The sequence below is a fragment of the Nerophis lumbriciformis genome, linkage group LG09 (assembly GCF_033978685.3).
Source record: "Nerophis lumbriciformis linkage group LG09, RoL_Nlum_v2.1, whole genome shotgun sequence".
NCBI lineage: Eukaryota > Metazoa > Chordata > Actinopteri > Syngnathiformes > Syngnathidae > Nerophis > Nerophis lumbriciformis.
This window is the reverse complement of record NC_084556.2, coordinates 19,015,227-19,030,966: the sequence shown is the minus strand read 5'-3', so window position 1 is coordinate 19,030,966 and position 15,740 is coordinate 19,015,227. Positions and strand designations below refer to the sequence as shown.

General features: G+C 38.1%; 1 protein-coding gene across 1 annotated transcript; it reads left to right on the top strand.

Moving 5' to 3' along the window:
• The first annotated feature begins 226 nt into the window (after nucleotides 1–226).
• Nucleotides 227–14,630, top strand: cdc23 (CDC23 (cell division cycle 23, yeast, homolog)). Its single transcript, XM_061962381.2, has 16 exons — nucleotides 227–371; nucleotides 856–928; nucleotides 4,647–4,784; nucleotides 4,856–4,898; nucleotides 4,973–5,078; nucleotides 5,149–5,281; nucleotides 6,653–6,830; nucleotides 6,902–6,999; nucleotides 7,073–7,154; nucleotides 11,048–11,201; nucleotides 11,350–11,469; nucleotides 11,536–11,611; nucleotides 11,679–11,740; nucleotides 14,013–14,091; nucleotides 14,169–14,288; nucleotides 14,360–14,630. The coding sequence occupies exons 1-16, from the start codon at nucleotides 259–261 to the stop codon at nucleotides 14,522–14,524; spliced, it is 1,740 nt and encodes a 579-aa protein (XP_061818365.1). The 5' UTR covers nucleotides 227–258; the 3' UTR covers nucleotides 14,525–14,630.
• Nucleotides 14,631–15,740: the final 1,110 nt, after the last annotated feature.

Genomic DNA, 15,740 nt, shown 5'->3' with positions numbered 1-15,740 from the left:
CTCTGTATTTTTTTCCCTGACCTAAGGAATATTCTGCTCTACGCCGGTATTGAGCACTGTTTAACGGATAAACCACAGTAACCTCGACTATATATATATATATATATATATATATATATATATATATATATATATATATATATATATATATATATATATATATAGTCAGTGACAGCAGGAAATACATCGGAAGTGATGTCACAAAGTAGGCAGGACTAAAGTTTGTTTTCCACCAATAGCCTAATTGCATCCTCCAGCATGAACATGGCGGCACTACACACTGAGTTTGGAGACCTGGTCCAAATAAAGAAGCAGCTCATATCTGTAACATGGCTTTGTAAAGAAAGAGGACTTTTACAGAGCGCCAAATGGTAAGATGGAGTATTTATAACGGACATGACATTTTGTGACTCTTTGTTGTTTGCCCCTAGCGACGCTCTGGCTTCTATTTTAGCCACATTAGCACACTCAAGTCAAAGACGTAATATAAACTAGCACAACATTCTGCGACTCTAAATAACAGCTTGTAGATGTTGAAAGTGTCTTTATTCATTACGAATCATGGAAGAATAATCAAAATAGCGTTCATAATAAAAGCTAGCTGTCTTGACAAGATGCGTGTTTGATGAAACCCGTGTTATAAATTGTGCTCCTTGTTTAGTGACAAAGTGTTTGAATTACGCACTGGATGTCATTACATTGTAATTGTGCAGGTATAATGTGGCCCCTGGTGGTTTAGCAGAACTGTCATTGATGGCATTACATTGTACAGTTATAATGTGGCCCCTGGTGGTTTAGCAAAACTGTAATCCATGCAATTGATAAATTTATGTTCCCTTTGTGTTCATGATTCAGGGCTTCTGAGTTGGCATTTTCCTTGGATCCTCTCCCTAAAGATGCATTACCCACACCACAACCTTTTTCAGAGGTCTGTGCCGTGCACCCATTCATTCATTTAACCATCCATCTTTTATACCGCTCATTCTCATTAGGTTCATGGGTAAACTGGAACCTGTTCCAGCTGACTTTGGGGTACTGCCTGGGCGAGTCAATAATCTAAACCAGAGCTATTATAGTTAATTGTTCTGGGGCTCACATTTCCAGAAAGCTAACGACTGCGGGGGGCCGTAATTCCCCCTTCACTATTATTTATATATTGAGAACCAGCATCCTCTGTAGTGGACATTTGTTTTTGGCTTTATTTCTTTTGTCAGAGTAACACATTTTAGCAAAATGTAACCCCGTTTTGCAAAATACGAGTGTCCCCTGCAGTGGATGCTGGCCCTTAGGAGGTGAAAATGACAACTATATAAATATATATATATATATATATATATATATATACAACTGGAGCACTCTATTGTTTTCAAGAGTTTGTGGAATTATGTTAGTCTCTCCAAAGTTTTGAACTAAACTCCGGGGCCAATCTGATGTCATTCTTATGTACTGCCGGCTGCTAGTGCAATAGCCTACCTGATCTAAACTAACCAATTACAGTCAGTCCACATGTAGATAAACAACCACACTCACATTCACACCTATTACCAGTTTAGAGTCTCCACATAACCTGACAAGTATATTTTAAGATGTAGGAAGAAAGTACCTGGAGAAAACTTTAAATAATAAAATATTGTGATTGCAATGACAATTTAAATAATAGAAATTGAAAGTTTTTATATTTTATAACACAATAATTAATCAATTTTCAGACTGCATGTTATCATAACCTTCCAAAGAAGCGCAACATTACCACAGCTGAATGAATTTAAGCTACATTTTGATGATCTGGTGACATTATGTGTGTATACATTCTTACCAAAATTTACAATAGAACCGTCATGGAACAATACAAAAATATATTCAATCAAGCCAACCTTCACCAATTGAATAACTCATCAATGAGGTGTGCAACAAGATACACTGTAGAGGAAATATTTCATTATTTCCGCACAAGTGCAGCCACGTTCAGCTGTAGAAAATGGATGAATGGATAGTCTATATATTTGTATTGTTATTTTATTTTATATTTACTGCTGTTATTTGGTTCCAGGCATAACCGTGGTAACAACATTTCCACAAAATAGGAATTATTAATTATAAATGAAATATTTTCATAGTTAAGCTTGTGAAACTTTTTACGACCTTTTAAATACATTTGAAGCCCTCTAGACATGAAACAACACATACATGGTAACCTTTACACTTGTTTGATACAATATAGTAGACATAAGTACAGTTTATTACCTCAGGCTATCAATCTGATGAATGCTGGGAAACAACTCTGGAACTAACCTGTCACTGTGAATGTACTAACTCATGTTCACAGCATCATCTTTTTGCTTTGCTCTCTATTCACTACTGCACTATTATTTATTAGCCTAGCATATATTAGTTATTGAAGTACTTGTTTACATTTGTAGGTAATCGTTAAAATGTATTCTTTACATTGATTCCTCAGAAGAGAGCACCGCCTACCAAGTCAAATGTATTGTGTGTTAAACATACTTGGCAAATAAAGCTGATTCTACAAACCCCGTTTCCATATGAGTTGGGAAATTGTGTTAGATGTAAATATAAACGGAATACAATGATTTGCAAATCCTTTTCAACCCATATTCAATTGAATGCACTACAAAGACAAGATATTTGATGTTCAAACTCATAAACTTTTTTTTTTTTTTTTCAAATAATAATTAACTTAGAATTTCATGGCTGCAACACGTGCCAAAGTAGTTGGGAAAGGGCATGTTCACCACTGTGTTACATGGCCTTTCCTTTTAACAACACTCAGTAAACGTTTGGGAACTGAGGAGACACATTTTTTAAGCTTCTTAGGTAGAATTCTTTCCCATTCTTGCTTGATGTACAGCTTAAGTTGTTCAACAGTCCAGGGGTCTCCGTTGTGGTATTTTAGGCTTCATAATGCGCCACACATTTTCAATGGGAGACAGGTCTGGACTACAGGCAGGCCAGTCTAGTACCCGCACTCTTTTACTATGAAGCCACGTTGATGTAACACGTGGCTTGTCATTGTCTTGCTGAAATAAGCAGGGGCGTCCATGGTAACGTTGCTTGGATGGCAACATATGTTGCTCCAAAACCTGTATGTACCTTTCAGCATTAATGGCGCCTTCACAGATGTGTAAGTTACCCATGTCTTGGGCACTAATACACCCCATACCATCACAGATGCTGGCTTTTCAACTTTGCGCCTATAACAATCCGGATGGTTCTTTTCCTCTTTGGTCCGGAGGACACGACGTCCACAGTTTCCAAAAACAATTTGAAATTTGGAGTCGTCAGACCACAGAACACTTTTCCATTTTGTATCAGTCCATCTTAGATGAGCTCAGGCCCAGCGAAGCCGACGGCGTTTCTGGGTGTTGTTGATAAACGGTTTTCGCCTTGCATAGGAGAGTTTTAACTTGCACTTACAGATGTAGCGACCAACTGTAGTTACTAACAGTGGGTTTCTGAAGTGTTCCTGAGCCCATGTGGTGATATCCTATACACACACTGATGTCGCTTGTTGATGCAGTACAGCCTGAGGGATCGAAGGTCACAGGCTTAGCTGCTTACGTGCAGTGATTTCTCCAGATTCTCTGAACCCTTTGATGATATTACGGACCGTAGATGGTGAAATCCCTAAATTCCTTGCAATAGCTGCTTGAGAAAGGTTTTTCTTAAACTGTTCAACAATTTGCTCACGCATTTGTTGACAAAGTGGTGACCCTCGCCCCATCCTTGTTTGTGAATGACTGAGCATTTCATGGCATCTACTTTTATACCCAATCATGGCACCCACCTGTTCCCAATTAGCCTGCACACCTGTGGGATGTTCCAAATAAGTGTTTGATGAGCATTCCTCAACTTTATCAGTATTTATTGCCACCTTTCCCAACTTCTTTGTCACGTTTTGCTGGCATCAAATTCTAAAGTTAATGATTATTTGCAACAACAAAAAAATGTTTATCAGTTTGAACATCAAATATGTTGTCTTTGTAGCATATTCAACTGAATATGGGTTGAAAATGATTTGCAAATCATTGTATTCCGTTTATATTTACATCTAACACAATTTCCCAAATCATATGGAAACGGGGTTTGTAATTCTGATAATATTAGAAAACAAGACATAATGACTTTCGGAGCCATGGTCTCATTTCATGGCCGAGATGCTACTGTAGTTTTGATATATTTAGTGCATTTAGCAATATGTTTGCATGAAAATCCCTAATTTGGTCCAGAAATATGTAGATTTTGTTCAAAAAACAACAAAATCCACAAAAATTTAAGTGAACCACAAGGCACAAACTACCTTAACAGACAATCAAATTACCCCGTTCACTCACAATTATTTATTATTTATTAATAATGTTTTGTAATCATTATTTTTGTTTCCTGGATTTCATTATTTTTTTGTTCCTATGTCTGATAGGTTTTTGTCCGTGTCTAATATACAGAACAATTTCCCTTGTGGATCAATAAAGTTTGTCTAATCTAATTTAATCTAATCTAATACAAAGGTAAAGTTTTAATAATTTGTTAAATACTGCCCCCTGCTGACAGTTTTAATATTTTCTCAATTTGTACTTTAAATAGTAAAAGCAGTGTTTTTTTGCCTCACTTTCTGAACTACCTTACAGGAGGACATACAAGACCTGGATTCACTATCACTGGCCAAATCTTACTTTGACCTGAAAGAGTATGACCGCGCTGCCTACTTTCTCAAGGGCTGCACCAGTCAGAAGGCCTACTTCCTCTACATGTATTCACGTTATCTGGTATGTGATCATTAGGCTTTGATGTCATTTTCATACCTGATTATTGCGGGGGGCGGTTTTGTTCTTTGTAGTCCGGTGAGAAAAAAAAGGATGATGAGACAGTAGACAGTCTGGGTGAGTACATTATTAATTCAAAAATACATTTAATGTTTTTTTTACTATGACGGCTCACATACGTGGTGTTGTAGGTCCTCTGGAGAAGGGTCAAGTCCGCAATGAAGCTTTGCGGGAGTTGAGAGTGGAGCTCAGTAAGAAGCACCGTGCAGGAGAGCTGGATGGCTTCGCTTTATACCTGTAAGAAGCATTCTCACTCTTTTTCACCAGAGAAAAACAAAGTATTAAATGTGAGTGTGTGGAATGGCAGGTATGGAGTGGTGCTACGAAAGCTGGACCTGCTAAAGGAGGCAGTCGAGGTTTTTGTGGAGGCTATTCACGCACTTCCTCTTCACTGGGGGGCGTGGCTGGAGCTTAGCAACCTGGTCACCAACATCGAGATGGTGAGCTAACGTGTGTACACAACAGTTAAAGCAGTTTATTTATTGGGGAACGTATTTCATGTGGCACAACAGTAAGCATGTTATGACTTATTGCAACAAGTGGATACTAGGGTTGCGCGATATAGCAAATATACAATATGAATGACTTTTTATACTATCATCATATAGTGATAATGCATGTTGATGACACATTCTAGCTCTGTCCCGCAAATTTGACGAAGAAAAGCGAACAAAGGTGTTCTCAACGCATCCTCGCTAGCAACCTAGCGGCTAATGTTCCTCCAACGTGCACCTTCTGAATCATTAATCCTCGCCCCTGTTGCAGCAAATAAACTGTTTCTTACTGGAGTACTAGAGGACAAGGAGTAGCTAAACATGCTACACTTCAGACTGTAAGAGGTTACTAAAAAGCAAAGCTAGCCACTAAGTTAGAGCTCTTGAATATAAACAAGGTGGGCGGATCGATACAAATATCGACACTAACAATACCAAGTATAGTATCAGTATGCGGTTGATACTACAGTGATTAGATATTTCTTACTATCACCAAATCTTTTTAGTTGATTTTGTCATTTTTTAGAATTTCAGTAAATTGCTTTTGATTTTAATTATTTTTCACTGTTGACTTTATTATGCATTTTGTATGTAATAATAGGTAATAAGAAAATGATTAAATATTACTTGTTATTGTCAGATTTAACCATTTAATTATCCTAAATATTTTAAGTATGAACATTAATATGCCCAATAGTGCCCCTCTAACTACTTGGTATAAGATAAATAGCCAAATTTGTAGTATCACCTAAAACTTGTGTCCAAACAATAGAAGAGTGATTGCTTATTACATTTTAACAGAAATGTAGATAGAAATCATGTTACAACAGAAAATTACCAGGTATCAAAAGTAAAAAAAATTGCTAATAATGAACAAATGTTTTGTGAAAATAATACAACCACAAATTATGCAAGATGCTGCCACATACGTCAGCAGCTAAATTAGGAGCCTTTATAACTATTTTAGAATTTTTTTTATTATCATTAAATGACAAATGATTGATCGTGATTATATATACAATATACATGACCGTATTGATTTTAGGCCATATTACCCAGCCCTAGTGAATACCATCTTAAATATGTACCTTCTGCTAACTAGTTGAAGAGTGTTTAATTGTTCTGCATGTCACTATACATCGCTGGTGTAGATAGATAAACAAAAATACATTTTTAGTAAATACAATTTTTTGGAGCAATAAGGTGGAATTGGATAGCACACCTGACCTTTAATGTGCTGGGCACAAGGGTTGGTACTATTTTAAAGTACTATTTTTCTTCATGCAATCATCTAAAACAGTCTTCTTCCTCTTTTAGTTGAAGTTGCTATCTTTGGCAGATTGCTGGATAAAAGACTTCTTCATGGCCCACATGTACACAGAGCTGCAGATGATCAAAGAGGCGCTGCAGAAGTACCAAGACCTGATAGACGCCGGCTTTTCCAAGAGCACTTACATTATCTCGCAGATGGCAGTAGCCTACCACAACATCAGAGGTTTATCTTCTCGCATCTCAGGAGCGCGTTGTACTTTTGTACCATTCGATCTGTTACCTGTTTGTTTGCAGACATCGACCAGGCAGTGGCTCTGTTCAATAAGCTGAGAGAGCACGACCCGTATCGCATCGATAACATGGACACCTTCTCCAACCTCCTCTATGTCAAAGTGAGTTGTTATGTGAGGACTTCTATCAGGACCTTTGTCTGTTTTTCTGATTGCTGTGTTGCTACATCCACAGATCATGAAGCCAGAGTTGAGTTACTTGGCCCACACGCTGGTGGAGATCGACAAGTACAGAGTGGAGACGTGCTGTGTTATTGGTAAGTTGGATTACATTCATGGACAGCACAGTGAAGGTTTCCAGTGTTCCTCCCACTGTTAACAAACATGGATGTTAAGATAATCAAAGATTTAAACAGGCTAATGTGTGGATAGTTGTACTTAAGTTAAACATACAGTATGTACACATATATGTGAGAGCCAATATAAAATTATTTTACCTTTACAAAGAGAATGATCACTTTTGTTTGCAAATGTTGGAGCGGTATTATTAATCAATATGTACATTACAACCACACAGCATTGTAATATTTAGAAATGCAAAGAACAGGTGCAGCAGCTTAAGAAAAGCTTTTTTTGAGCCCAGCATTTTTTCAAAATATTCTTCATAAAAACACTAAATTAAAAAAAAAAATTTTTTAATGGACCCATAGTGTCCAGATGACCAACATTTCACCAGAGTTCTCTCTCTCTCCTGAAAATTAATCTGACAGTCATCTCCCATAATATCAATTAGTTTATAAGTAATGGGTAGATAACTAACTGTACTTGGAACGTCCCCTTTACATTGCCAGGAGCGATATCTTTTGGTGTGACGTCATCTTCATAGACTGTGTGGATAAATGCATGTAAAACTATTATTTTGATCACTTAATTGCATATTTTTGTCGTTCTGGTTCATGATTACTTAACAACTGATGTGGTTAACATTATTAGCAACAACGCATTATAAAATAATCGCCATTTCTAGACTTCCCTGCTCTTCCATCTTTTCTTCTATAGATGTCATAGCATGTGTTTCCTCATGCATGAGGAAACATCAGTAGAAGAGGATGCAAAATAGAATACTAGCGGCTTACCTTCTTTTTCTCTTGTTCTTGAGCATCAGGTCTGCTCTTCTTTCTCTGTTTTTCTGCAGGTTCTGACAGGTTCTCTTTCTCTACTTGAGGTTGCTCACGATTTTTGGGATGGCATTTGGTCTATTAAATATTTTCCATCCAAACTCCGAACAAAAACTTTCTTCTTTGAAGTCAAAACCTTTAAAATGATCGCTGAAAATTACACTCCTCCCGATTGGGCCGTCCAATTTTAAGCGAGTCAAATAGACTGTAGAGGTCCATACTTTCCTCATATTCCCATCAATTAGAAATGTATGCAGGCTGACTCTTTATTTAGTTGTATTGCTATAACCTGCAACATTGCAACTGGCAGACATAGTTAATAATTCATACAAATGATGTGTAAAATATCAAGATTTTGGATGAAAAACACATATTACACAATATTAATTAATAATTAATATTAATTGCCTCCAGTCTTCTGTACGTGACAACAGCAGGCTGGTGCAGGCCTGCCCACATTTTGGAGCTAAAAATGGGCGTTGCAAAATGTTCGTTAAAAAACAAAGCCCCAAATCACTAGTCTATTTTGGTGGGAATTTTACCTGTAGACATCATTTGTAGGTCCAGAACAATTAAATAAATGCCAATGTTACTGTTTAAGGACTTGCGAAGTTGATATTATATTCTCTGAGGAGAATCTCACTCTGCCACACTTTAAAGAAAATACCATCTAAATGTAATGTGTCTAAAACATGAGGGAAAAAAGTCCTGTTTTGCTTAAATTCAATCCATTGTTTCTCTTTTCAAAAGTGAGCATTGTTGTCTTTGTGAGTGTAGGAAATGTAGGTTTTGCCTAATGTGGGTATTTTGCTTTTGAAAGTATGTCATTGATATCCAGATGTGGGTGGGTACATTTACTCCGTTATATTTACCTACTTGTAAGTTCTTGAAAAAATTGTACTTGTCAGAGTGGTTTTATTGTCACAAACCTTTTACTTTTACTTGAGTATTTTTGTGAAGAAGAAACTCTACTTTTACACCATTACATAGAGTTTCATTCTGATCACTACATTTATTTATATCATAATTATTTATCATCTATTGATTAAGGTTTGCAAAGACAAATTCATTTGTCAGCGAGCCTTTTTCCGTAGGCACTGTCACATGACTCTGTTTCGCCAATCCAACCTAAGCTTTAGTGATGTTTGACTCCATTCCACCAATCAAATGGAGCCATGCATTCTACTTGGCTAGGAATAACAAGCTGGTGGTATGATTAAATAGAAACCTACGTGTTTAATAAGTGTCAGAATGTTCCCAAAATAAGACACCAGCACATCCCGACTGTCAGAGAGTACTGAGAGAACAAAATTATTTGACTAATCAGAGTAATGTAGTGCATTAAAATATACTGACTGTAAAAAGTTACATTACATCAGCACAAATCTCCAATGATTACTTTCAAACTCGTGAAAAGAACATTTGTATCATGTGCTGTCATCTGTGTCTGTAGAAATGTTCACATTTCAGCCCATAATAATTCCACTTCCAACTAGAGAAGCCATGCTGCAGTAAATTGTATATGAATGTTATGTTTTACAGACACACCCTCACATCAACTACAATTGTAGTCCAAGAACCATTAAAAATTACCGTATTTTTCGGAGTGTAAGTCGCTCCGGAGTATAAGTCGCACTGGCCGACAATGCATAATAAAGAAGGAAAAAAACATATATAAGTCGCACTCGAGTATAAGTCGCATTTTTGGGGGAAATTTATTTGATAAAACCCAACACCAAGAATGGACATCCATCCATCTATTTTCTAACGCTTATTGCCTTTAAGGCAATTTAAAATAAATAAAGAATAGTGAACAACAGGCTGAATAAGTGTACGTTATATGACGCATAAATAACCAACTGAGAATGTGCCTGGTATGTTAACGTAACATATTATGTTAAGAGTCATTCAAATAACTATAACATATAGAACATGCTATACGTTTACCAAACAATCTGTCACTCCTAATCGCTAAATCCGATGAAATCTTATACGTCTTGTCCAGTGGTTCTTAACCTTGTTGGAGGTACCGAACCCCATCAGTTTCATATGCGCATTCACCGAACCCTTCTTTAGTGAAAAATAAAATGTTGTTTTTTTTCAAATTCAAGACAAATTTATATGTTTTTGGTAACACTTTAGTATGGGGAACATATTCTAAGTAACAAAGACTTAATTTAGAGTTATTTGGACACTAGGGGAACATATTCTAAGTAATAAAGACTTAATTTAGAGTTGTTTGATTAGGGCTAGGGTCAGGGTTATAATAAGGACATGCCGAATAAGGCATTAATAAGTACTTAATAAAGACTAGTTAAGAGCCAATATGTTACTAATTTGCATGTTAATAAGCAACTAATTAATGGTGAATATGTTCCCCATACTAAAGTGTTACCATGTTTTTTTTACTGGTGCACAAAATGAATCGTGCATGAACATCACCTTGTTCAAACAACAAAACCAACACAGTGCATAAACTCACAACAAATTACACACCTGCAAATCAGTCAGCTGTTGCCGTATCCGTAATACGCCGTTAGGGAGAAGTTTGTATATACACGATGAGTCGGGTGTGTTTTGACCTCCGCCGAACCCCTGAGGCCGACTCACCGAACCCCTAGGGTTCGATCGAACCCAGGTTAAGAACCACTGGTCTAGTCTCTTACGTGAATGAGCTAAATAATATTATTTGATATTTTACGGTAATGTGTTAATAATTTCACACATAAGTCGCTTCTGAGTATAAGTCGCACCCCCGGCCAAACTATGAAAAATACTGCGATTTATAGTCCGAAAAATACGGTAGCTACTAAATAAATCAGAAGTTACTCAATACAGTTTTTTCACGGAATACTTAAATACTCTTACTCAAGTAATTATTTTGATGACTACTTTTTACTTTTACTCCAGTCATATTATTCTTAAGTGCTGGTACTCTTACTTGAGTACACTTTTTTGAGTATTCTACCCACCTCTGATGGTTTTCCAGGTTGTCATTGACCTCAACAGTGTGGATGTTTGTTGTGTTGCAGGTAACTACTACAGCTTGCGCTCGCAGCACGAGAAGGCAGCTCTGTACTTCCAGCGAGCGCTCAAGCTGAACCCTCGCTGCCTCAGCGCCTGGACCCTCATGGGCCACGAGTACATGGAAATGAAGAACACCTCAGCTGCCATCCAAGCTTACAGGTGTGCCACAGTCGCTTTCTATGATGGAGAAAAAATGTGCCTTGACTCTGTGTGTGTGTGTGTGTGTGTGTGTGTGTGTGTGTGTGTGTGTGTGTGTGTGTGTGTGTGTGTGTGTGTGTGTGTGTGTGTGTGTGTGTGTGTGTGTCAGACACGCCATCGAAGTGAACAAGAGGGACTACAGAGCCTGGTACGGTCTAGGTCAGACTTACGAGATTCTCAAGATGCCTTTCTACTGCATGTACTACTATAGAAAGGCTCACCAGCTCAGGTTTGTGTGAACTTTTGTTTGGAGGATTGAAGGACAGTTTTTCGTCACACTGATGTTTTCCTGCAGGCCCAACGACTCCCGCATGTTAGTCGCTTTGGGTGAAAGCTACGAAAAACTGACGCAGCAAGCAGAAGCCAAGAAGGTAGACAAAATTGAAATGTTGTTACTTTTGTGCTGGCTTTTATTTAATGATTTTGTTTTATTTGTAGTGCTACTGGAGGGCGTACTCTGTTGGAGATGTAGAGAGAATGGCTTTACTCAAACTGGCCAAGTAGGTGACACTCATTAATAGAGAGTACCATCATTTCCGGGCTATAGAGCACAATTGTTATGCAAAACTAACTTTTCATACCTATTGGTACCTGTTTTTGTGAATTTGGGATCGGCACAAGTCCAGAAAATGTGGAATCAAACTAAGGAGGCATGGCAGAGATACTTAAAAAACAATCTTGCCTTCATGGATAATTTCTCCTAATGAGCCATTTGGAATTTGCCCCATTTGTGACGTTTTTCCAAGTGTGACGTCAGCGGATATCCCCATATATGGTAGAAATGTACCCAAAGTGCTTTGCGCGAGTCCGCCGTTGTAGTCCGTCCGTTTGTGTCGTCAATAAGTTCCTTCTTTGTTTCTGTCCTCTTGTTGTGGGGCAGACTGGTTCATACTTGCACATGCATCCTCCGCTGTTGCCATTTCTAAAGCAAAGTATTGTATTGTTCTAACTTAGATCTTTTAGTAGACTCCATATGCAAGCGCAAAAAACTACAGCATGGCTAACGGGGAGAAGACTGTCAAAGAGGAGGCACGTAAATAAGACCGCCCACAAAACGGCACACCCTGAAGAGACAGTCAGAAAGCGGCTCGAAGGCGGTCTTTAAAACAGAATCTATGCACAATTTTGACCAACCAAGCACCTTTACATGGTATGTCGATCACAAGGAAGTGTTTTACTTTAAGCTGCACCCACCTAATTTTTTATTACAAAACATATTTTGCAGCTATATTAGGCGCGCACGTCGATTAGCTGCAGGTGTACGCATTGAAACATGAAATATTTAGACAGGCGTTTTTGTCCATTCGAAAGACAGGGTCTGTAACACGTGTACAGCCAACAGCAGAGCGTTGTCTTCGTCCTTCTCCACCTGCTCGCCAAAACTGCTGAAGCCGTCTTCTTCGGCACGTGGTGGTTTGCCCTTTTAGGTGGTGGTGGATTTTCTTTTTGCTCCGTGCACCGGGTTTTTACTTTTTCGATGGCCGTGACGATCTTCTTTGACTTCGGGGTCCATCATGCGCATTTTGCCGACGTGCGGGTCAAAAATTTCGTAATTAACCAAACCGGAAGTGATGACACGGTTTGGCCGGCGCGGAGAGAGAACACAGCATGTCAAGTAAGTTGTGTCCACGTTTAAATAAGTATTTAAAGGGAAACTGCACTTTTTGGGGAATTTTACCTATCGTTCAGCTGAGATAGGCTCCATCACCCCTGACCCCGAAAGGGACAAGCGGTAGAAAATGGATGGATGGATGGGTTCACAATCATTATGACATGACGACAGATTTTTTTTTTTTAATGCATTCTGACTTTCTCTATTTCGCCCATAAAACCCAATAGATAGCCATTCAAACCCCCCCCCCAACAATACTCAATTTATATTTGGTGACTTGAATATTAACCAAGTATTAATGATATTGTTGTTATAAGTGCTAACGCTTCCCATAGCGGCGCCATTAACACTACCGTGTGTCCCTATGACCATCGAGTGGTCTGCTGCTTTCTTGCTTCCTTGCCGCATAAACGTTTATTGTACATCATAAATCATGTATCTCACCCGGACAGAAGAAGTCAGAGTAGGTATTCCAACAAGTTGGTACACTTTGACAGACATTTAGGCCCCAAAAGTGGCATAAACGACACAAAGACGTTTGGTTCCCTCCCCTGCCCCCACACTCTGTTTTGTTTGTGAGGTTTATGAGACATTCTTCATTTAAATGGCAATATATGAACATCCTAGCAGCCAGCATCCTAATGACAGCAGACATTGCACAGTAAGTGATGTTTGTTGGCTCTCATGAAGTCTGCAGTGAGTAATCAGTGATGAAGAAAAAAAAGCAAACGTTGCGATGCGTTTTTTTTTAATTATTGCGCCGTGTGTGCTTAAAATGATCAGAATATGTAAATGTTAAGTTTTATAGGCAGAATCGCATTTATTTAGTATTGAGAATGCAAAAAAATAACATCCGTCAAAAGTGCTGTTACCCTTTAACAGTGGAAAAGAGGGTCAATGATGGACCTGTGTTCCTAATAATATGGCCTTGACAACAGGGAAGACATGCGAGGGAATGAAAGTCAGGTGTGTGTGGGGGTGGGGTCAATGTGCTGCCACTCTTCACGGACGGATGTGCTGCGTCACACCGGAACAATCCATAAATCAGCTGCAACATTGTATAAAGCTCATGTTTCTAACGTTGGAAAAAAGTAGCGGCTTATAGACAGGAAATGATGGTTCATCTGCAAAGTTTTTGTTGATCTGGTGTCTGGTGTCAGGCTCCATGAGCAGCTGAACGAGAGCGACGACGCCGCAGAGAGTTACGTGCGTTACATCCAAGACGTCTTCTCCTGTGGAGTAAGAATTTAAAATACACTCTTGAAAATGAAATCTGAATTCAGCCAACTTTGCTCACGATGAATTTGATCTGACAGGAACGATTGGAGCACACGGACGTTAGCACGGCCCTCAAATACCTCGGTCAGTATTATTTCAAGAACAAACTTTACGACGAGGCGTCACTCTGCGCACAACGCTGCTGCGACTACAACGACGTGAGTGCTTCACACCTGTTAGTGTCCAAGGTGCTTCAAGGTGCTAACTGCTCTACTTGGTTTGTTTAAAGGCACGGGAAGAAGGCAAAGCTTTGTTAAGGCAGATCTCTCAGGTGAAAGATCAGGCTGAGATGCCAACAGGTGTTCTGTTTGCACCGCTCTCCAACAATAACAACAACAACACAACACCCGCCAGGAGAGTCGTACCTCTCCATGTCATCCCCTTCACACCCTGACTGCTTTGTTTTCTTCCAATATTTGGATTATGTTGCTTTATAATGTATTAAGAACACTTTGTTTGTTGCATACATTTTGATATTAAAATGACTTTTCTGCATAAAACATGAGTCATTTTCTTTTTCATGATAAAAGCACAAATGTAAGAACAACTCTTGTAATGATTAATGTAATGCAAATACCCCTGAGATCTACAACCCATATTAAACATTTATGTATATTTCAGGCTGCCCAATATTTGTTCTTTTTATATTTGGATGTATCAAATAATGTGGTATACCTAATGTGTATTGATCTGTCTTTAGTTGTGTGTACAATGTAACTTGTGTTTTAGCCAGGTTTTTCATCTCAATGGGATTTTTTTCCTGATTAAATACAATAATTTGACTGCAAATATTTTGGGAACAAATGTACCTTATATTTTAGGTGTAAATATTATTTTGGTCAGAGGTGTACCTAATATTTTGGCCAAAACTATTATTTTGCCTGTGCTTATTAAGGACACAAGTGTACCTAATATTTTGCCCTGAACTCTATTTTTTGCGGCATGCCTAATATTTCAGCCAAAACTGTTCGTAATATTTATATTGAATATACACATGTTATACTAATATATACTTAATATTTTGGCTGAAAAACAATATTTTATCTTTGTGTGTACCTAATATTTTAGCACCAGGCCCAGGAGTGTCTATTATAATGGTCACAAGTGTGCCTAATATATTGGCCTAAACTCTTTTCCTAATATTTTGACCTCGGTTGGGTTGACTGCTAGTGTGTCTATCATTTTGTACTGAACTATTATTTAGGGTGTGCCTAACATTTTGACTGCTGTTATACCTATTGTTGAAGTACCGGTACCTAACATTTTGACCTTGGCTGTACCTAATATTTTGACTACTGTTGTACCTATTGTAGATGTACCGGTACCTAATATTTTGACCTTAGGTGCACCTAATATTTTTGTCACAGTTGTACTTAATATTCTGTCTGCAAAGAATATTGTGTCTGAGTGTAACAAATATTTTGACCCCAGTGGTGCCTAAATTTTGAACTTGGGTGTACCTAATATTTTGACTGCTGTTATTGTCGATGTGCCTAACATTTTGACCTTCAGTGTACCTAATATTTTGACAAAGGTGTGCCTACTATAATCCCAAGTGTACCTAATATTTTGGCCTGAACTCTTATAATATTAGTTGTGCCTAATATTTC

What these genes read in the sequence shown, in the direction of transcription:
- cdc23 (XM_061962381.2), top strand. Translation starts at nt 259, where the DNA reads ATGAACATGGCGGCACTACACACTGAGTTTGGAGACCTGGTCCAAATA. An exon ending in CTTTTACAGAGCGCCAAATG is followed by an intron (nt 372 to 855) that starts GTAAGATGGAGT and finishes TTCATGATTCAG; the next exon opens with GGCTTCTGAGTTGGCATTTT. An exon ending in GGAGACGTGCTGTGTTATTG is followed by an intron (nt 7,155 to 11,047) that starts GTAAGTTGGATT and finishes GTTGTGTTGCAG; the next exon opens with GTAACTACTACAGCTTGCGC.